The following is a 23,332-nucleotide window of genomic DNA, read 5'->3' as shown; positions in this document are numbered from 1 at the left end:
ACTAGAATTGTAAAATCACAGATGGACAGAAAACATTTTATTTTAGAGACATCTTTGAAGAATTACGATTTATAAGTGAATAGTTCTTTAAAAAAAATAGAGTGAAACTATATAATCCTTATAAAATAATCTTGAAAGATAACCACAAAACAAAGAATTACTCTTACTCTTGCTTCGCAGAGATAACCAAGGATATACTAGCAGCATTTGGTGTAATTCCAGTTACAGACACACACCTTAGATGCAGAGTTGAAATGTATTCTCAACATTTCATATCTTGCTTTTTTTCACTAAATGTAATATTGAGAACATTTTCTCTTGTCATTTTTAAACAGCTTTAATGGTCATGTAATACTTTGTTGTGCAACATTCCATAATTTAATCATTCTTTGTTGGACATAAAGGAGGTTCTAGGTTTTGCTCTAAATACAATGCTAAAAGAATATAAATAATGCATAAATCTTTGCATTACAATTTTTTTCCCCTTAGGCTTTGGAAATACAATTACTGGGTCCAAGGATAAGAACCTTTTATGAAGTTCTTGATACATACTGTCAAATTGCTACAGTATTTCTGGAACACAGTTTACCCTGCTAATTCAAACCAATGTAAATGGACTAGAGACTCTGATAATGGTTTTTAACTGAGACTTTAAAAAAGGTAATAAATGGTAGCATATCCACTTGGGGATTAGGTGTTTAGCATTTGTTAAAAGTTTAGTTTTTAATGTTGCCTTTGAACTCTGAATTAAATAATTTTACCAAAGGTAATAGATGTTACAAATAGCTGTGAGAATGAAGAAGTAAAGAACAAAAAGTTATTGTATTTGTTATTTTGTAATTTGTTTTAATAAATGCAAACTTAATATTGTTGGTTAGAGCTTATGAGAATGCTCTAAAAAACAGATTGTTTGTGGTCAGGAGAAACCAGGACAGATACTTAAGAGTGAAAGTGGGTAATGGATTCAATAAACTTTATGAAGCAATAATTGCAGGACAATGACTCGTTCTATTTTTGGCTAGGTAGGGATAGGCAACCTCCTCATGAAGCCAAACACTAATGATTCCTCTGTGAAACCACACCTGAAATACTTTACATGACTGTCTTCCTTTGGTAACCTAGAATCTGAAGATTAAGTCAAGGAAGTGTTTTTAAAGAATGGAAAAGAAATAGCACTAGTACCCTCTTTGTCTTCTTTTTCTTTTTTCCCTTTTCCTTATTGTCATCTCTCATTGTTAAGCTTATAGTGGTTGGCCAGAAAAGGCAAGGACAGAGGAATTTAGTGTGAATGCAGTTTCTAACCAGTGTTTCACAGAGAGAAAAGTATGAGAGAAAATTTAGTATTATCCAAGCCAGTGAAGTCCAGGAAAGATACAGTAATAGATCTGATCTTGACATTTATACTAGTTAGGTGAAACTGAAATGATCTGCAATGAGGGGTTTTTGTTTGTTTTTTAAAAAATTTTAACCCTTGTTGACTTTCGAAAAAGGATCACTAAAGTAGGTATTATTCACTAAATTATATATATATTTTAAAGGTCAGCTAGCAGGTCTCAATACATTAATCTGCTTGAATTATTAAAACAATAAAACGTAGTTGTTCAAATAGTAATTCACTTTGTATACAGAGTCAGAATTTAGGATTTCACTTATGAACCAGATAAGAGAGACCTTGACAGCTTTGATCTTAAAATAGTATGGGTAATTGTCTTAATTTTTTTTTTTTAATGGTGGCGATTGATAATGTGAAATGGTGTATAGCAAGTGAAAATACAAATATAGGTGTTAGTTGTTTAAATGGTAGATTTGGAATGACTTGCAATGTTCTACTGAGTTACATGGCTTTGAAAGTCTATCTTACACCTTTTTTATGACTTGACAGTTAAATTTTTTGTGTGTGTTTTAAACCATGTGGTGATTCCAGAAAACATAATGCGAGTTATTTGTACTATTAACTATTTTTATTCATCAGTTTTCATTAGCCCGTATTTATAATACCAGGATTATTAAATGTTTTTTAAAAAAATTTCAGTAGATTCTGTTAAATATGCTAAATTTTATGGGCAATATGGATCATTAGATATTTTGCCCACTTATTTCAGTCATTCTCACCAGTTTATTTAGAGCTAAATTATTAAAGTGGGCTAGTAGCTAGTTTTACTTCGTACTATTGGTAGAGTTAATATATGAAACTGCTTAGAACAATGCCTCCTCGTATATATGAAGCTACATTAACTATCTTTGTTGTTACTACCACCACTCTTTGGAGATATTAATAAGAAGACTATGAGAGGGAAAACTAGAGAGAAGTTGACAAACCTGAAAATTGGGCAATTTATTCTTGAAACTGTGAGATTTGGACATATAGCCTATAAGTGTGGAAGAAGAAACTTCCAGAACAGTAAAAGTTACTGAGATGAAAGCATGTCTCTGAACATGGTATAATGTATATAGAATTGGACACAAAGGACACTAACTTTTCCCCCTGATAATAAGTAGTATGTATGCATTGTAATAAATTTGGGAAAGATAGGAACACATAAAGAAAAAAGAGATCTATCTTTTCACTGCCCAGAGATAACAACTTCTAATATGTATTTTCCTTTTCTGAAAGAAAATATACACATACAAACATTTGAATCATATTGTACATATGGTTTTGGTTCTGTGAAATACACTGAGTCCTCTGGATTGTTGGGTCTGTGTTTGCATCACTGTCCATTAATAGCATCTGCCTGGTTTCTCTGCCTCACATATCCAGTGTTTTCCCCTTATCAAATCAAGAAAATGTTTTAATTGCGTACACTTGCCTTAGTTGTTCAGTCCTTAGTTTATTGTTAGAACAAGCATCTTTTAAGGCTCTCATTTCTAATGTGGAGGGAAAAGAATGGTCACCTTCATTAAAGAAGCAGGTCTTTGTGGTTCTGGTTGGTGAAGGAGGAATCTTTTTAAGATCACATTCAACTGGGTGAGGTTTTTTAGTGTTTTGTTTTTGCCTCAATTGGGTGTCTTTATCCTGACTTCACTCTTTGGGTGTGTAGGAGTTTGTGGCCCTTGTCATGTTCATCTGGAAATAGAAGTTTGTTCTAGTACAGTATGTTTGCTACCTTTAACAATGTTAAGATATAAATGTGTTACTTCATTTCATTGTTTTGAAAGCAAACTTTATTTTCATGTTCTTAATGTCTCTGAAATTGTGTTGGTTCTTGCATTTTGGTGACATTCTAGTTACAGTGGCTTTTTCCTAGTGGTACATAACTACGGTAGTTTTTAATATCAGTTGTGTCACAGAACAGTGAAATGTGCTAATTACTAATTCCCCATTATCTGACATCCTGAAACATCCTTAAACTTTTTTATATTCCTGCTCTTGTAGTGAATTTTGATAATTGAATATCTCAGTGTATCTTTTATGTTCATAATTAGAGCAAACATTTATTATGTGCCAGATACTGTTCTGAGTACTTCTCATATATACGTGATATGTGTATATTTGTGGTCATTTACATTATAAGATTTACTATATTCCATAGTTAAGGAGAATAACTAAAAATGTCAGGATATTTAACATAAAATATCATGTTATTTCACTTATTAAATGCTATTATTGCCCCATGCAAGAAACACTTTTAAATATACTTTTAATTTTCACAACCCACTCTGTGAGTGATAATAAAAATTATTACATAATCTCATTTTACAAATGAGGAAGCTGAAAATCAGATAGGTTAAGTAACTCGCCCAGAGTTATGACGTAGATTGTAAGTGGCAGCGCTGGGATTTGAACTCATCTCTGCCTGACTTCAGTGTTCTTGCTCCTAATGACTACACAGTTTCTGGCTTTAGAAACTTGTATAACTTGGATTCTTTTAAAACTTTTTTTGGCAGGGGTCAGGATGGCAGGTGGTGGAGATCTGGCTTTGGGGGTATATTTCTGTCCTAGGAGTTTATAAAATAGCCTGTATCATGTATTTGAAGAAGATAAAATAATTGATTTTTATTCTTTTGCATATTAAGATGGTGATGGAATTTCCTGACAATGTGTTGAATCTCGATGGGCATCAAAATAATGGCGCACAACTAAAGCAGTTCATTCAGGTAATAGTTTTAAAATTCAATATTTTAAATTTGTGTGTGTTTGTGTGTCTGTGTGTTTTAAAGAGTCATTTAAAATTTTAGCCATAAGAATTAATTTTGTTTTACCTAGGGCTCTCTAGGTCTTAAGATTGCACTGAAATTGCTTTCTTTTACTATTGCTACAGTGAATATATTTATGTACCTGTCACGTGAAAGATTTGGTGGGGGTGTGTTATCATTTTACATGTCTGTAAGGCTTTAATTTTTACCAGGTCATCTTTCTTGTTTTAAAAAGGTAAGGTATACAACTTTTCATTGAAGACTTGTTGGTTTTTTTCTGTAGTAATTGTTTTATTCAAGTAAAAATAAAAAGTAATCCTGTATTGTGAACTTTCTGATTTTTATTTAATTCTTAAGCAATATGGTACTTTATAAGTACACTGTCTATAATCAAGATAATGGAAGATAAGTTGTTACTTTACTTCAACATTCTGTTTCTACTTTTGGAGAAATTTTGAATGAATGGTTAATGGTAAATGTGACAAAAATCCTTCTTGGGAGTTATTTTACTTTCCCATCTGTTTTTAGTAAAACTGGAAGTGTTAACTTGTAGTGTAATTGTAACTCCATCCGGGTAGAAGTTAGTTACTAGAGTTTTTTTGCCCATTTCTCTACTGCTGTGGTTCTCAAGTCATTTTTCTACCTTGTCATAACCAACAGATAACATTCATGTGCACCAGCCTATTAGTTACTCACTGCAGGCTCCTATGTAGGTAACGTAGGCCTTGTCCTCTATCACTAATCCATAACACACCTGTCCATACTACACGTTCAGAATTGCTGCTCTACGTGATCAGCATCCTAACTTGACTCCTGTAGTTAAACAGTGTGTTGTTGAAAGTTGAGAAGACGTGGTAAAGCTGCGTTGTGTCTATTCTTTTTTCTTTTCTTTCTTTCCTTTTGTTTTATTTTTAATTTTAAGCGAGAGTACTAAACTTAATACTCACTGAACAAGCGCTAAATTTCTGGATGCAGGGATTCTTTTTTCTATGCCGGGGCCCATACTGCTTACCCCTGACATCCTAAGCAGAGCTTTCTATACCCTAGATTCTAGACCAGGGGGTTTGTGGAGCAAAGTCAGGGCAGCAGGGACGAGGCCGACCATCTTGCCTTTCTGCCTCGGTTGCAGATAGAGATGGCAAACCTTGCCTAGATTCACTTCATGCACAAGGGTAGCAACCAGACGTGTAGTGAAAGAGTAAGTTGATGTATTTCTCAAGGACTCATCTTCATTTTTCTTTCCCTCTTCCTCTCAGCGACATAGTATGCTTAAGCAGCAAGATCTGAGTATTGCCATGGTGGTGACATCACGTGAAGTCCTGAGCGCACTGTCTCAGCTCGTACCGTGTGTTGGATGTCGTCGCAGTGTGGAGCGCCTCTTCTCCCAACTTGTAGAGTCTGGAAACCCTGCCCTTGAACCCCTGACAGTTGGGCCGAAGGGAGTCCTATCTGTAACTCGAAGCTGCATGACTGATGCAAAGAAGCTTTATACATTATTTTATGTACATGGGTAAGTATAATCAATTAGGAAAAAATGGCATTGTTAATTTTTTAAACTTGGTTCAGTGGTAGCTTTTTCCCCTAAATTTGGTTGGGGCAAAGCTTGAGCCCAAATTCAACAATTTTATTGAGTAACTTCTCTGTGCCAGTAACTATAAAATATCTGTTTTTATGTGGAGAGAGGCAGACAGTAAGCAAATACGTATATAATTTGTCAGGTATGATAATTTACAAAGAAAAACTAGTAAGGAAGATAGAGAATGAGTGGGTAGAATTAATATGGAGGATAGTTAGGGAAGGCCTCTGATAAAATGACAGTGATTATAGACTTGAATGAAGTAAGTGAGTGAATTAAGTAGATTATCTGGAGAAAAGCACAGAGCAGCAAGTATAAAGGTTCAAAGGTTGGAGTTTTCCTGGCATGTTTGAAGTACAGCAAGGAAGTCATTGTGGCTGGAGCCAGATGAATGAAAGGAACAGTAATGATAACTGAGGTCAGAGGAGTAATAAAAGGCCCAATTATGTACCCTGTTTCCCCGAAAATAAGACCTAGCCGGACAATCATCCTTAATGCATCTTTTGGAGCAAAAATTAATATAAGACCTGGTATTATATTAGACCCGGTATTGTATTGTATTATATTATATTACATTACATTATATTTATACTGGGTCTTATAGTGAAATAAGACTGGGTCTAATGTTAATTTTTGCTCCAAAAGACGCATTAGAGCTGATTGTCTGGCTAGGTCTTATTTTCAGTGCCATCCTGAGGTCAGTCTGTGTTTTGTTTTGTTTTTTTTTAACATTCTGAAATGGGAAGATTTGGGACGGTTTTGAGCAGAGAAGTGACATGGTCTGACGTGAAGTTTGGCTTATTTAGACCTCTGTGTTGAGACTAAATGGGTAGTGGAAGGGCAGAGAATCAAGAGGCTGTTTAGTAATCCATGCAAGAGATAACAGTATGGTGGCCACAGAGGAGAAATGGTTAGATCCTGGATATATTTTGAAGAATGAGCCAACAGGATTTTTGGATTGATTGGAGGTAGAGTAGGGTATCAAGGATGATTCTCAGATTTGGGGTCTGAAGAATAGGACAAATAGTTTCCATTTATTGAGATGGGGAAGACTGGGAGGAGCAATTTTGCAGAGCTCACCTGTGGATGTGTTAAGTTTTAGATTCCAACTGGACATCCAAATAGAGTTCAGAGAGGTCTGGCCTAGAGATGTAAATTTGTGACATTAGTATATGTATAGTATTTATACATATATATATGTATTTTATGTAAAAATATATAGTACATGCACACACAAACACGCACACACACACAATTTAAACCCATGAGGTGAGATATGATCACCACAGAATGAGTCTAAATAGGAAGGGGTCCAAAGACCAAACCTTGGGCTTTCCTATTTAGAGTGGTAGAGACTTCAGATTTTTACTCTGCCTGAGAAAAGCTTTGGGGGGGTTTTGAACAGAGTAATAACAATGATTTTCTAGTCAAAAGATCACCTCAGCTGCTAAGTGAAGACTTAGAACGTAAAGGCAAAGGGTGGAAGCAAGGCGACCATTTGGGAAGCCAGCTGTTGCAGTTGTCTAAGCTAGAGAGGCAATTTGGACAAGGGTGGTAATGGTGGAGGTGATGAGAAGTGATTTCATTCTGGATATATTTAAAAGTTAAGAGTTTATAGGCTTTGCTGATTAGTTGGATATAGGGTGTGGATATTAGCTGTATTTATTTCTATATTTGCATAAAATTTCTGTTGATGGCACTTCCTCAAGGATAGTGTGTATTTAGGTAATGTTTGGAAAAGGGAAGGTGGCTGAGAATCTGGTAGCAATCAGTCATAAAATATTTGGGTGCCAGGCACACTGCTAGATAAAGTGCAGGTATAGGGATGAATGAGACATGCAGTCTGGGGGAAAGGGTACTTTGAATAGAGCAGGTCTTAACGTTTTAAGAGACTCAGAATGAAATGGAAAGACAAGTGTACCAAGTGTAGTCTCTTTGGGTTAGAATTTGAGGAGAAATTTTCAAAGTAAGTGATGTGTCTAATACTTTAAATATGCTTCTCAGTAAAAGGCAGTAAACATATTTTGAAAATTTTAAAGAAAAATGAATATTAATCAAACCTTTAATGGTTTATTTTTAATTAGGTCCAAACTAAATGACATGATAGATGCTATTCCAAAAAGTAAAAAGAACAAGAGATGTCAGTTGCACTCCTTAGATACGCATAAACCAAAACCTTTGGGGTAAGTAGAATTGAATATCAGGATGCTTTGTCATTGTTAAGATTGTAAATGTTGATAATATTTAGTAAAAAAAAAAAACACTGCTACTTTTATTTCATTAATTGATTACATTATAAGAAAGGTCAAAATAAATGATGATCCTACCTCTATAGGCCTTTCTGATACATATAAGGTCACAATATAGGTTTAATTTTTTTTTTTAAGGTTCTTTTTTTTTTCCCTTATATGAAATATGTTTCAGAGGAAAGAGGTGGAGATCTTCATGGAAATTTATGTAGCCAATATTAAGTTTTTCAAACTAGTTATATCATTCTTTGATGTATATAACAGTCATACCGTGTTTCCCCGAAAGTTAAACCTAGCTGGCCCATCAGCTGTAATGCGTTTTTCAGAGCAAAAATTAATATAAGACCTGGTATTATATTATATTATATTATATTAATATTGTATTACATTACATTTACTATATTTATTATATTATGCCTGATATATCATATTATATTACATCATATATCATATCATATTCTATTAGACTTGGTCTTATAGTAAAATAAGACTGGGTCTTATGTTAATTTTTGCTCCAAAAGACGCATTAGAGCTCATGGTCTGGCTAGGTCTTATTTTTGGGGAAACACGGTAATATATAAATTATTTTTTTTGTCTTTCTTTCTCTAGGTCTCCCTAATAATTTATCAAAGATTAGAAAATGGCTTGAACCAGTTACCGCAGTGTTTATGTAACTAATGTGCAGTTTTCTTGGTTCCGTTTCTACAATGCCCAAGGCTTCTTTGTCCCCCGTCTCTCAGCACGATGTTACAGTTGCCCTCTACAAAATTGCTTGGGGTTGTGGGTGGTAAGGAGAAGCCATGAACTTGAAAGGGGTTTCTAAGAAGTAACTTTTGTTTTGGAGTGAAAGGGATGATGTAAAACTATATTTCTGAATTAATTTTAAAAGTTACTTTTGAATATCTCATTAATAGTATTGACACCATTGTTGTATAGACATGTTCCTCCCTGATAAAAAGTCCTGATGACCAAATGGTTGTATGTTAATAATATATTAACAAGGCTGTTCTTATGTTTTCTATAGTGAGGAACAAAAATATTTTTTAACTTTATTATGAAAACTGGCAAACACATAGAAAAATAGAAAGACCATACAAGGATCCTCCTTCACCCAAATACCTTCACGCAGATTCAGTAGTAGTTACCAAGATTTGCCATATTTCTTTAGTTTATCCACCTTTTTCTTTGCTGTAACATTTTATAGCAAGACTAAGGCATGTTGTTTTACTCCTACATATTTCCACACATATCTCTAAATATATGGACATTTTCTTTCATAATGACAGTGCCATTTTGACACCTAACAAAATTAACTATAATAATCTTAATACCCAGTTCCTATTCAGATTTCCCCAAGTGTCTCAAAAAATGATGCACAAAGAGAGACAAAGTGTCTCAAAAAAGTGTCTTTTTACATTATTTGTTAAAATCAGGAGTTAAACGAGAACCACACATTACATATCTGAATATGAGAGTACTCTGAACCAATAAAGCTCTGCACAACCTAAAGTGGTTATCTAAGGATAATTTTTCACATACCTGATGTACAAATCTTTAGAGAATTCCTGACTTTGAATACAGATTGTCTGATTTTCTCATTAGACAACAACCTTTCCCGAACGACCTATTGGTGAAAGCCAGTGTAGTGTGATGTAGTAATAAGCTTGCCTTCTGGTTTTTTTGTTGTGCATAGTCTTCTTTGAGGAACTAAAAAGCCACAGATACTCCAACATCTTATACATCTGTGCTCCTTGCCACTTTCCTTCAAAGACCAGTCTTTCACTTTTGCTCTGGATTCTCTCTTCTCTCATGTTCTCAATGACTTTGGGTCATCAATTACCTACTTTTGTTAAATTGACATGCAGCTATGTTTCCCTATCTTTCAGCTTAAAAACAAAAAACAAACCTCCACAGACTTCACACATCCCCCTTCAACTGCAGCTCCACCACATGGGATGGCAGATGTTTCAGCAGGTGGTTTGCTGAGTTATGGAACAGTATGAATGGAGTTAGTTGATCTTAAGGAATGTCTCCGAAGGTAGTTTCAGTAATCTCCACATGCCATGTGGAGAGCAGGCCAGGAAATACAGTCTGCTTAGCCAAGACTCCTTTCCTTCACTTCGGATGGTCACTGCCATTGTATGCTACTGTGATTCTCCATTTTATATATTTTCACTGTTCCCTCATTTTTCTGTTTAGACTTTCTCCAGGGAAAGTGTAATATAATTGATTAGGTTTCAGCCTAATCAATTACATTAATCTAGCTCAGCCTTCCTGAGAGTATTCTCATATCCATGCAAATAAAGCCAGGTTTTTGTCTGGGAATAAGTTTGAGATCCAAAAGAAAGGTCTAGGCCAGAGTTACAGGCCTGTAGCTGATGATTGACAGTTACCTGAGAGAATGATAAGATCACCAAGATGAAGAGTAGAGTAGGAGAGAAGAATGATGAGGAATTCATTGTAATGGTAGAAAAAAAGAAGGCGGTAAAGAAACCTGAGAAAGAGCAGCCAGAGAGGTAGAAGGAAGCCAAGGGAAAAGAGTGTTTCAGGAGGGTCTGGTTATCTGTGTTGAGTGCTGCTGAGTCATCAAGGACCTAAAAGTGCCCATTGGCTTTAGCAATACTGAGATCATTGGTGATCTTGAGCCGGCGTGGTTGAGTGCAAGCTGAATCCAGATCAGAATGGGTAGAAAAGTGAATGCAGTGTAAGGCTGTAATGGATTAAGCTGTGAGTGCAAAGTATGAGAAAGTAAAACAAGTGGTAAGACTTCTTTTTCAGAAAGCTTCATCTTGAATGTGATATAAAGACATTCGGTCTAGAGAGATTATGGATAAAATTTTGATTTGAGCTGTAGAACTTTTTATAAAAGCTGTTTTTAGAATAACATTTTCATATCCTGATGATAGAATGATCATTCCCCAGATTTGATTTCATGAACTTTTCCTCAACTATGAGAACTTGAATTTGAGAGTTATTCAGCTTTAGGAGGTTATGGATCACTCAAGCATATTTTTTTTAAATTAGTTTCAGGTGTGAAGCATATTTAGAACAAGAGGAAACGGGAGCTGAGAATGGAAGGATGTAACATGGAAGGCAGAGCAGCAGTTGAGGTTTTGTTTCAAAAATAAGGAGCACTTAACTGTGGTGTGAGCATTTCTGAGGGGGAGTAGGGAGCTGAATTGTATGCACAACCTTATACGGTGGGCAGGGGGCTGAGAAACACCTATTTAGCTAGGTTTCTCCACCTCTAGCAACTAAGGTAATGAGTTTCTAGGATTGTAGTGTGACCTACAGGAGAACAGGCAGGAGCCAGTTGTTCAGAATCATGAAAGATCAAGAAGACTATCACTGAATGGAATGTAGACACACATTGCTCTTGGAATGCACATCTGCAACAAAGCAAAAGGCATGACCAGCACCATATTGAAATCTGGGGGGGAGGGAAAGTCTGGGAAGTTTTTAAAAAATTATTTGTATAGTACTTATTACTTAGTAACTTAGGCTGTGTAAAATGTTCATCTTAGTTGCTATTTTTATTTTAGCAAATATAAAAATTTACTTATAATTAGATTAATCTGTGGCTTTCCCAGTTACTTGTAAATGGGAAGGTAGATAAGAGTTTTGTTGTCATGGACTAGCTACAAAATCACATTGAGGAGATCAAAACGTGTTAATAATTTTCAATTTGTGGAATATTGATCCATGATTATAGATGGAAATATAATTTTACTCAGCCCTTTTGACTTTAAAACATTCTAAGTAGATTTGCTCATAAAATGCTTAGTACGTTAACTAGTTGCTATCTTGATAAATCTAAATGTTGTTAAGTTATATCAGGTAAACTTAATAGTTGAGCAGAAGTTTTTATATAAAGATATGAGCACATGTTTAAATAACATTTTAATATGGTTAAAACGCATGTGTAATTATATATATAAATTTGCAAACTTATCCTACTAATATCTTAATGTATTAAAGAGTTCATGATCTTAATAGAGACTATAGAAATTATTTCTTCAGATTATCTCAGTGTCACTAAGCTTTGTGCTATACTGTACTACAGTGAAGGGAGCAGTAGCAGTGTCAGTTCAGAGAAGTTAAGTACAGATAAGAGAAGTAGTGAAGACCACAGGAAGGACAGCAAGTGTAGGATCATTTTCCATTATGGACCTTTCCAGGGAACAGCCAGGTAAAATCAAGCAATCCTTTTCCTCTGCTTTTTTCAATGTTTTTACCCTTCTGTATTTCTCCTTCTCACTAATGTTTGTTTCCTTCTGCAGAGGTTGTTGGATGGACGTGTGGGAACTAATGTCCCAAGAATGCAGGGATGAAGTAGTTTTAATTGATTCTAGTTGTCTTTTAGAAACACTAGAAACCTATCTGCGAAAACACAGGTAAGTGTAAAGCTCATCATGGTGTAGTTGAAAGGTGCTTTAGCCATCTGTCATCCAGACTGACCTCCTTCGTATAATAGTACTCCGGCCTTTCCATTAATACCTGGCACTGGGTGGAGCTTATTGTTAGGGCAGGCAGTTCCCTTATGCGATGACTCAGTATTAGCCTTCTCGTGTTGAGCCAGCATCTCCTCTTTTTGTAATCTTTACCTGTTGGTTCCAGGGCAGCCTTTCCAGAAACACAGAATGATGGAATCAAGTAAAGTGTACTTAATCACTTTGGAAACTCTAGTACTCCTTGTTTTTGTGATAGAAGCATTTCATGATGTCATTTTCAAAATTAAAGTTAAATTACTAGCTTTCATTTAGTAATATTTTGAATTACTTCTTCTGTAATTATTTGTCAAGACCTAAAAATAGTGTTGGAATTGGTGTGCTTCATGTGCTATAAAAGTAACTTCAGATTTTTCTTTTTAGAATACTACTTTACAAAGGAATTTTCTAATTGTCATTAACATTTGGAAATTCGTAGGGAGGGAGAGTGCAGTAGGAAAGGAAACTGGTAAGGGAACCATCTAGAGATGGCGTTCTTGGGGGGAGTTGTATTGTTTCAATATAAATTTGTCACATGTTGGGTTTGTGGTTATGTGTTCTTTGACCTTGGGACAAATATAATATACACAATTACTTTGGGGACACTTCTAGAAAACATGTGAATGATAAAAACTGGTATTAAGATTGGTATTTGTATGGCAATGAATTAATGACTTAACCTGCATACTAAGTTTATTAGGTGTTTTTCTTTTTTCAGTTACAAACTTTGTTAATTTGCTTTTTTGGTTGATGGTACTCGAGATTATATCAATTATTTGGAGTTTTGGAGGGGGATTATATAGATGTGATAAATATGTAAAGGTATAGGTCCATTATGGATTCCTTCCTCTTTCAATATGAATTGATCCTTACATTCCACAGAATTGGTCCATCCAAAAGATAGCATTTTTGAGTGATAAATTACTAGTTCCCAGAGCTGATGTTTTGGAGTTTTCTATAATGGTTGTAGATATTTTCTGTGTTTTGGGGGCAATATTTTATATTATTTATAAGAAGGTGGAATCTACTTTATAAATATCTTAAGGGTGGGGAGAAGTACAATTAAGAGTAAGAGAGATTGCATTAAATCTAGATTCTACTGATTATAACTTTGTATATGTTACTTTTCTGTGCCTCAACGTTTTTTTAAGACAAAAATGATAGTACTGATCTTATAGGACTTATTATAGGATTAATTTGTTGTGGGGATTGATGATACATAGTATGGCTTACTTAGAACAGTATCCGGTACATAGTGTAAACACATTAGTGAATGTTTACATGCCAGATTTATAAGTCCTTGTTATTCTTGTTTTAGGTACAGTTTGAGTTTTTGAGGTATAGTCCGTTGAAAATGATTTCTAAATGTCTAAATAATGTACCTTTTTGGCACTTCTCACTTTAGTTAGTGGAGTTTTCTGAGCACTTTATAATAAAAACTTGCCAACACTAGCCAGTTAAGTATTATGGTATTTCATTACTGTATTAGTCATGAGGTCTTGGGAAACTGTGAAATCTCTGTCTTAAAAAATGTTTTTTAAATTTATGTGCAAGGTTACTTTTGAAAACAGGAAAAATCACTTTCATTCTTAACAGCTTTCATATATTTAAAAATTGCTGTTTACTTATATTTATGATTATACAGTTAAACTAGTCTGAGGATTTAAAGCAGTAAAATATGGGGAAAATATTTTGAGTTTTATTATTGGTACTGTATGATATTTAACCATTTATTTACCAGAAAATATAAACTTAACTATTTATAACTTGAAAATGTGGAAGTAGTTGTTATTTCTGTGTCCCATGTCCATTTCTCTCCCCAAGGGAAAGACTTTTTAAAAAAATTATTGTTAAAAAAAACTCCACATAATATAAATTTATCCTCAACAGTTTTTAAATGTACATTACAGTAGTGTTAACTAGATGTAAATCGTTATGAAACAGATTGCTGGAATTTTTTCATCTTGCATGACTAAAACTCCACCTATATTGAACAACAACTCCCCTTTTACCCTTGGCCCCGTTCTCTGACAAGTACCATTCTATTTTCTATTTTTATGAGTTCCATTACTGTAGATAGCTCTACTATAGGTGGAATTGTGCAGTATTTGCCTTTTTGTGATTGGCTTATTTCCCTTAATGTAATGTCCCCAAAGTTTATCCATGTTGTAGTATGTGACAGAATTTCCTTGTTTCTTAAGACTGATTAATATTCCATTATATGTATATACCACATTGACTTGTCAGTGGACATTTAAGTTACTTCCACATCTTGACTATTGTGAAAAATGCTGCAATGAACATGAGTGTGCAAATACCTCTTTGAGAGCCTGTCTTCAGTTCTTTTGGATATACAACCAGAATTGGGATTGCTCGATCCGTATGTTAGTTCTATTTTTAATTTTTTGAGGAAATGCCATACTGTTTGCCATACTGGCAGCACCATTTTACAATCCCAACAGTGCACAGGGTTTTAATTTCTCTGCATCCTTGCCAACACTTTTTATTTGCTAATTTTTTTGACAGTGTCCATACTAATGGGTATGAGGTGACATTGCATGGTTTTGATTTGCAGTTGCCTGATGATTAGTGGTATTGAGCATCTTTGTTCATATGCTTGTTAGACTTTGGAGAGACGTCTACTCACATTCTTTGCCCATTTTTCAATTGGATTTTTGTTGTTACTGAGTTGTAGGAGTTCTTTACGTATTCTGGATATTAACCCTTTATCCATTATATGGTTTGCAAATATTCCGTTGGTTGTCTTTCACTGTATTGTTTCCTTTGCTACACAGAAGTTATTAAGCTTAATATCTGGTTTGTCTGTTTTTGCTTCTGTTCCCTGTGCTTTTGAGGTCCTATCTAAGAAATTATCACCTCTTTCAATGAAATTTTTCCTCTACGTTTTCTTCCAGGAGTTGTACAGTTTCGTGTCTTAATGTTTAGGTCTTTGACCCGCTTTGAGTTAATTTTTGTATATTTCTGCATGTACTTTTGAAGCATTAGTGAAACAATTATATCAATGGTTAACGTTATCGCCTATGTTTACCAAATGGACTTAGAATCTATATTTTAACATATTAATGTCAAGAAACACAGTTATCTGCTATTGGGTCAGAAAGATGAGTGTATCAAACTAATATGTCTTGGGAAATAAGGCTGGCGATGGTAGGTAGGTAAGAGAGTAAGTCACTGAAGGCCTTCAGGAGTTTCAACTTTATTTGTAGACAGTGAGGAAGGTTTTTAAGCTGAGAGTGAGATAGTCAGATTTGTTTAAAACAATTTATTTTGGTATGAGAGATGCATTAAAGCTAGGAAGAGTGGAAACAAGGAAGCCAATTAAGAAGCTTTTAAAAAAACTGTCTAAGCAATTTAAAACAGAACAGAGAGAATTGAAAAGAAAGGACCTACAAGAGATGTAAGAAAGAATTGATACCAGTCGGCTCTGCCCTAAATAGGGGACCTAAGGAGTTCAAATTAACTGAGGTTTCCATCCAGGGTAACTATGTGAATGGTGGTGTTCTTAAACATGGATGGAGGGGAACATAGGGAAGGAACAGTGTTGCCCTTGGTTTTGGACAGTGAGTTTAACTTGCTGCCTCTTAGACCTGTGATGGCCCCCATTTTTCAGTATGGGTCTGGCCCTTTGGCAAAGGCTGTAGAGTCGAGAGACATGTTGGCTGAAAATATGGACATAGATGAGCTCACCTAGGGAGATGAATTTAAATCAAAGAGATCAAAATTTCCTCGTTCTAACATAGCTGATCGTCTGAGAGAAGCAGTTATTAATATTATAAGCCTGGCTTTTTCACCAGACCAAGTTTTTCCTTGTTCCAGGAATTCGAAAATAAAGAAACCAGGCTTCTATTCTTTTTTTCTTTCTGGTTGAATAATGTTTGGTTTCTTAAAATTTTGTCATTCTCTACAATTTTCATGCTCTTCTACACTTTTGCCACTTAAGTTTAAATCACATCTATATGTATATGTTGTCTATGTTATGACTGTGTATTGAGAAACATGCATTTTTTTGGAAGAAAGAATGTGACATTTTGGAGGCTACCAGTAAACTAAGAATACATGTACCACTTTTCCACTCCCTTTGTTGCCCCCCTACCCCCCACCCCGTGCTTAACTAGTGGTAACATGAAATGTGGTAAAAATTTGAATCAAGGTTTACTGGCTGACGATGCCAACTATTTTCAGAGGCTGAAGGAAAGGGATCCTACAAATCATTGTTTTGTAGCCTCTGTTGTTTTATTTCTCACCTGTACAAATAGTTTTTGAAGTGGAGCTATGCTAGTCCTTGGCAACTAATATTTTCTTGGCATGTATTTTATGAACTAACAAGTACGTGTCTGCCTCATTCTTTTAGGCCCCTGTGCTTCTCTAGTTTAAAAATCATTTACAAATGGAGATCTAGCTATACTCATCCCTAAGTTTGTATTTACCTTACATGTGTATGTTTTTCATTGTGTATGTTTTTCATTGTGTATGGAGGCTTTGTTTAATGCTGTAGGGGGTGGGGAGTGTCATCTAGCACACTGTGATATGCCTCATGAAATAATTACACAGCCAGTTCTTAATTTTGATCTTTTCAACAGGTTTTGCACTGATTGCAAAAATAAAGTCCTCCGAGCATACAATATCCTTATTGGTGAACTTGATTGCAGCAAAGAGAAGGGATACTGTGCTGCACTTTATGAAGGCTTGCGGTGCTGTCCACATGAACGACACATACACGTTTGCTGTGAAACAGACTTCATTGCGCATCTGTTGGGTCGTGCTGAGCCAGAGTTCGCAGGAGGGTATGAGTATGTAATTTGCTAGAACGGGCTATCTAGCGCTTTGCTTCATTTTATTACTGAAAGTTTATTTCCATCACCTTCTGCCTCAGTACCTATGATTTATGTGTAAATTAAAGTGTGCCTGTAAAGATTTTGTTTTCTTTAAAATACACATTTCTTAGTTGACTTAAGTAAAAATAAGGAGAAAGTGCTCTGTGGTGTTTGGTTCAGACCTCTCTGCTCCTTGTTGCTTGAAGTAGGCAGGCTTTTTTTGGCTTTCATTATTATACATTATCATTTTCATTTGAAAATGATTAGAAGGGATTTTTCCCCCCTCCATCCATGCATTTCCATGTTTAAATTTTGTTCATAATGATGGTTTTTGCATAGGAAGTGATGCCTTAGCAGCAGTGGGTTAAGAATACTTGATTGAATGTAATTCATGAACTGTGTATATTATTATGATATTACATAGGAATCTAAAATTTTATCTCTGGTTTTGTTGTGAAAATAAAATCAGAAAAAGTTGTTCATGGAATAAACTGAACCCATTTCCCTCTGTTTTGTGGGCCAATTCTCATTTGAGTGCCTACGTTCTGCTAGGCATTTAGAATACAAAGGCTCCTTTTAGATCACTGATCACTGAAGTTCTGTGTATGAACACTTGTACTAAAGAATGGCCCAGAGGGCTTTTGCTCCTGATTGAATCACTTTGGCATTGACTTTCTCTATTCCCCCTCAAAAAAAAAAAAAGAAAGAAAGAAAAAACAAATAAGCGTTTTCTGTAATTGGAAAATGAAAGGAACTGTCATGCCTCTATGAGCTGGACACTTATATGTGACTTCTCTATGCCCACAAAACCATCTCTTTAGGGCCAGTTCCTAAATTACCTTATTTTTACAGTTTTAGGGCTGAGTTCATCCTGCATGTGTATTTCTCATTGGTTATACATGTGTGCTTATGTATTTATCTATACGTTAATTGAGTTCGGATGTATAACCATCTTCCTAGGTTGTTATTCGGTATGAAGATTGTGTTTAAAACCTGAACTTGCAGATAATGTTATCCATCTTTTACTGTTTTGGTTAAGGTTATTAGAAATTATGTGTGATTTATTCTTTTTTACAGGCGAAGAGAAAGGCATGCTAAGACAATAGATATAGCTCAAGAAGAAGTTCTGACCTGCCTGGGAATCCATCTTTATGAGAGACTGCATCGAATCTGGCAGAAGCTACGAGCAGAAGAGCAGACGTGGCAGATGCTTTTCTATCTTGGTGTTGACGCTTTACGCAAGAGTTTTGAGGTAAGAACAGTCAGCTGCTTTGGTGCCCACGCTTTCTTAGGCTATTGAACTGAGTCTTAGGGTAAGCCGCCAGTCTGCCCTTGCCTCAGAGGGCTGCAGCCTGTGGGTACAGTGTCATGGTTTCTGGGGGAGTAGGGTAGGGTTGCCTGGGGAACTGGGATTTAGAAGAAGTTGGTGGATTTTTCTTTTTGGTTTTTTAGTTGGGTTACTCTGCTAGCCTTGATTTTTTTTAGACTTTCTTAGAGTAGAAAACTGAAGTTGATTATTTAACAAGATGCTGCTATGAAACAACTAATGAAAAGTTAAAAGGAGCTTCAAAATAAGTGGCAAAATTAGAAACCTGTAATGAGTCCCAGTTTGCCCACTGATGTCCAGCGATGTAAAGTCAGTGCTGTGGAAATGCCACGACGTAAGAACTGCTTCTTAGAAGCACACTGAAGGCTCTTTATAACGCTGCTAATTGGGTTTAGTGCTTGTGATTTGGTAACAGTTTTTTCAGTTATGTTCTACCCTGTAGAACATAAAATTTTGGTTAGCTAGGGAATGTTTTGTTGTATTCCAGGGCATGATTGTAACCCTTTGACTGGTTCATCATTCCCGTTTGAAAATGGTATGAAAGCTACAAACCCTTTTTTCAGAAGCCCATCATGAACTTTAAGCGCTGTTCTGAATAGATTTGTACTAGATTTGTACTAGTTCTTTCTGAACAGATTTCTTATTCCTTTTCTCTTTGTATATTTGTGTCTTCAGAAACTAGATCACCTAATGAGGTTAAAGTCTTCTCATTGTGTGAAGAAATGAATGAATGTTTACTTGGCTGTGTTAAAATTCTGAAATTAGAAATTAGAATATTGCTGGTTTGGAATAGGAGTGTGTATAAGTCTACCTTTCCCACAGGGATTAGTTGTATATTTACTTCCTGAGTAGATTTGAAGACTCTGTCATCTATTAAGGTATTAAAATTTGAGATCCTTTGTGGGGACTGCCTTGCAAAATTACAGCATGAAATATCAGTTTCTGTGGGTGTGGTATTATTTGAAATTAACAAATGAGAATTTTCATAGAAAGTAAAGTTTTGACCAATATTCATTCTCAACTTTGTTTTTGTAATAGATGACTGTGGAAAAAGTGCAAGGTATTAGCCGATTGGAACAACTTTGTGAAGAATTTTCAGAGGAGGAACGAGTAAGAGAACTCAAGCAAGAAAAGAAACGCCAAAAACGGAAGAACAGACGAAAAAATAAATGTGTATGTGATATTCCTACTCCCTTACAGACAGCAGATGAAAAGGAAGTAAGCCAAGAGAAGGTAATAGTCTTTAAAATTGACTCATGAATATATAGTATTGCTTTTTGCTAAATTTTGGCATTTTTACCGTGCTTTTTCCAGAATGCGAGCTCCTACAGCTTGTATATTGGCTTTTTTCCTACTATAATCTGTATAAGCCAAACTTTTTTATGTCATGTGTTTGTTTTATAAAGACAACGTTGGATACTTATCTTTTACCTGACCTTAGTATGTTGTTCAAAGTCCAAATGTGGAAAGTGAACTCCATGCGTGGCCTAGAGCAGTTCTCAACCGTTTGGTCTCAGGACCTCTTTGCACTCTTAAAAAATAAGGTGCCCAATGAGCTCTTGTTTATGTGGATTATACTTATCAACACTTACTGTGTTAGAAATTAAAATGGAGAAATTTAAAATGATTAATTCTTTTAAAAATAACCCCATTATATGTTAACATGAATAACATTTTTTGAAAAATAACTATTTTCAGAAGAAAAGGTGAGAAGGGTGACGTTATTTCATACTTCAGCAAATCTTTTTAATATTTGGCTTAAAAGGAATCTGCAGTCGGTGACCACAGGATGGCCACGGGGTTTGAAAATTAATCTGGGGAACGTAATTTGGTGGTTACCAGAGCGTAAGGGGGTTGGGGGGTGGGGGATGAGGGTGAGGGGGATCAAATGTACGGTGATGGAAGGGGAGCTGTCTCTGGGTGGTGAACACACAGTGTGATTTATGGATGATGTGATTCAGAATTGCACAACTGAAATCTATGTAATTCTACTAACAATTGTCACCCCAATAAATTAAAAAAAAAAAAAAAAAAAAAAAGGAATCTGGTGGATTCTTATATCTGCTTCTGCATTCAGTCTGTTTCCTAATGTTAGTTGGTTGAAACATAAAGAAAGTCTCACAGAGATATTTATGGTAGAAAAAGAGAGGAGTATATTAATATAAATCTTTTCAGATAGTTGTGGATATTCTTCTTTGGCAAACTCAACAAATGGTAGTTCTTTTTTATTGGGGAACATTGGGGAACAGTGTGTTTTTCCAGGACCCATCAGCTCCAAGTCAAGTCATTGTTTTCAGTCTAGTTGTGGAGGGCACAGTTCACTGGCCCCTGTGGGAATTGAACCAGCGACGTTGGTGTTATGAGCACTGCGCTCCAACCAACTGAGCCAACCAGCCGCCCCAACAAATGGTAGTTCTTAAAGATTAGTTGCAATGTGGAACCTGACACTTTGTCAATGACCTTTTCATACTGTTAAATTAAAATCCATTGGTCTGTCTTGCACTTTAAATAGATGTTCTACTCATGCATGGTTTTGTAACACAATTTGGTTATTTGAAAGATACTGGTTCACTGAGTGTTTTCCCAGATACTGACATTTCATTATATCATAATATTAGATAATCACGTAAAATGCACTACTGATCTCATTAGAAGGGTCTTTAAGTATTGGGAAGCTTCAAGCTCATTGTGCTTATATATGCAAGTTTTCAAAATTCTGATTTTAATTTAAAAGTTTGAATATCATTGACAACAAATACTGTCCATTGTTTTCCTTGACTTCATTTTTCAGCAAGTATCTTTTAAATATCCAAGTGTGGATAGCCATAGTTTGCCTCTCATTCTTTCTTTAAAGTGAAATTAATGTTCTAGGAAAAAAACAGCTAGTTCAGCCTGCAACTCAAACAGTTGCACAATTACTCTTTCCTTGAGACAATCATTGTACTTTGGTGTGCAGCAAAAGTGCTTTAAGCATACTTCCCATTTGTCACATAGAGTATTAAAAAGACATCTGCTCATGGGTTGATACTTAATAAAATTAATGTTTTTATGCTTCAAAGACCTAAGTGAAATTCTATCTATCTAGCTATCAATTGTCTATTTTCTGAGAGTGCTTCACAAATGAAGAATATAGTGACTATTAATTAGTACACTTTGGTTGCCACTACCTTGATTTGTGCTAAAGCACCGGGAACTTTTTACACCATTTGCTTTTGTACCATCAGTGTAAGTGTCAAAGTGAAAAAGGCAAATCACATCGTAGTACTATGATGAAAATAGTTGACCTAGGGAACCCCTAGGGCCAGTGGACCACACTTTGAGAACTGCTATCCTAGACTTACCTGATACCATTAACTCTTAATTTGCTCTAGTTGGTTCGTGGTCTTGAAGTGAATTAATAATTTTTCATGCGAATAGATTGTTTTGATGGTTGACCTCATAATTCCTATCTAATAGGTTAATGTTAAGGAAATTAAAGTATAGCCATTATGGAGGTAAAACTTTTAAAACCGTCTCCTAATATTGATCCTTACAGGAAACAGACTTCATAGAAAACAGCTGCAAAGCCTGTGGCAGCACTGAAGATGGTAATAGTTGTGTAGAAGTAATTGTTACCAATGAAAATACATCCTGTACCTGTCCTAGCAGCAGCAATCTTTTGGGGTCCCCTAAAATAAAGAAAGGTAAGTAAAAACAGTTTCTTTTTAAAAAGTAACTCTTCAGTTAATTTTTTCTTTCTTTAAATGTATGAGCTTTGAGAGATGGTGTAACTTAGAATTTAGGAATTGCTTTATAGCCCCAAGAATATCACATAATTTAGTCAGACACTTAATATTTCCTTTTTCTTTATGGTGTTTGAGTTATTGGTGTTTGAATTGTTAGTATTTGATAAGAAACAAAACTGTAAATCCCTAATCATATTTTCATTATTTAATTTACTTTCTACTTTCAGTAAGCCATCAATTTTGAAATTTTCTTATGGTCCTCAGTTGGTTCTCTCCTTGTCTTAATATATTTATTGGTATGTTAATTGTCACTTTATTCTCAGGCTTATCTCCACACTGTAATGGTAGTGACTGTGGATATTCATCTAGCATGGAAGGGAGTGAAACAGGTTCTCGAGAAGGTTCAGATGTTGCCTGCACTGAAGGCATTTGTAATCATGACGAACATGGTAGGTTCAGCTTAAGCTTCCCAATTATTTCTGCTACATGGCTGATGTCAGCACATAAATCAGAGACGATTGATTTCTGCAGGTGATGACTCCTGTGTTCATCACTGTGAAGACAAAGAGGATGATGGTGATAGTTGTGTTGAATGTTGGGCAAATTCCGAAGAGAACACCACCAAAGGAAAAAATAAAAAGAAGAAAAAGAAAAGCAAGATGTTGAAATGTGATGAACACGTAAGTGTTGTAGCTTGCAATTCTTAAGCCTTTGCTATTGAGGGGAGAACAGCCTATTTTCCTTGGTGTGCTTAAATGTGCATCTCAGTGGCTAGGGTTTTTTTCTCTTTTTTTTTTTAGAATGAGTACCTTATACAGTTCCATTGGTTGCTCATTGTGTGTGTGTGTGTCTGTCTGTGTCTGTCTGGTGTGGTCATTTGTCTTAACAATCCATGAGAGTCATGAATCTAACTCGTTCTTTTCATAATATTTTTAAATGTATTAACTATGTAGTCTTGAGCAGTTTGTTTGATCTTAGTTTTCCCATCTGTAAAAG

General features: G+C 35.3%; 1 protein-coding gene across 4 annotated transcripts in view; it reads left to right on the top strand.

The window, feature by feature from the left end:
• Positions 1–23,332, top strand: part of GGNBP2 (gametogenetin binding protein 2) — a 29,046-nt gene that overhangs the window by 3,542 nt on the left and 2,172 nt on the right. Inside the window, exons 3-13 of one of the 4 annotated variants that reach the window (XM_033090406.1) lie at positions 4,018–4,098; positions 5,394–5,647; positions 7,798–7,896; positions 12,026–12,151; positions 12,243–12,356; positions 17,051–17,254; positions 18,362–18,536; positions 19,650–19,844; positions 22,147–22,294; positions 22,660–22,785; positions 22,868–23,016. In XM_033090406.1, coding sequence (XP_032946297.1) covers positions 4,018–4,098; positions 5,394–5,647; positions 7,798–7,896; positions 12,026–12,151; positions 12,243–12,356; positions 17,051–17,254; positions 18,362–18,536; positions 19,650–19,844; positions 22,147–22,294; positions 22,660–22,785; positions 22,868–23,016 — 1,671 coding nt within the window. Of the gene's footprint in view, positions 1–4,017; positions 4,099–5,393; positions 5,648–7,797; positions 7,897–12,025; positions 12,152–12,242; positions 12,357–17,050; positions 17,261–18,361; positions 18,537–19,649; positions 19,845–22,146; positions 22,295–22,659; positions 22,786–22,867; positions 23,017–23,332 lie in introns of all 4 variants that reach the window. The other 3 variants (XM_033090405.1, XM_033090407.1, XM_033090408.1) reach the window with 3 other exon arrangements.

Source organism: Rhinolophus ferrumequinum, chromosome 21 (genome assembly GCF_004115265.2).
Source record: "Rhinolophus ferrumequinum isolate MPI-CBG mRhiFer1 chromosome 21, mRhiFer1_v1.p, whole genome shotgun sequence".
Lineage (NCBI taxonomy): Eukaryota > Metazoa > Chordata > Mammalia > Chiroptera > Rhinolophidae > Rhinolophus > Rhinolophus ferrumequinum.
This window is presented reverse-complemented; position numbering and strand designations above follow the sequence as displayed.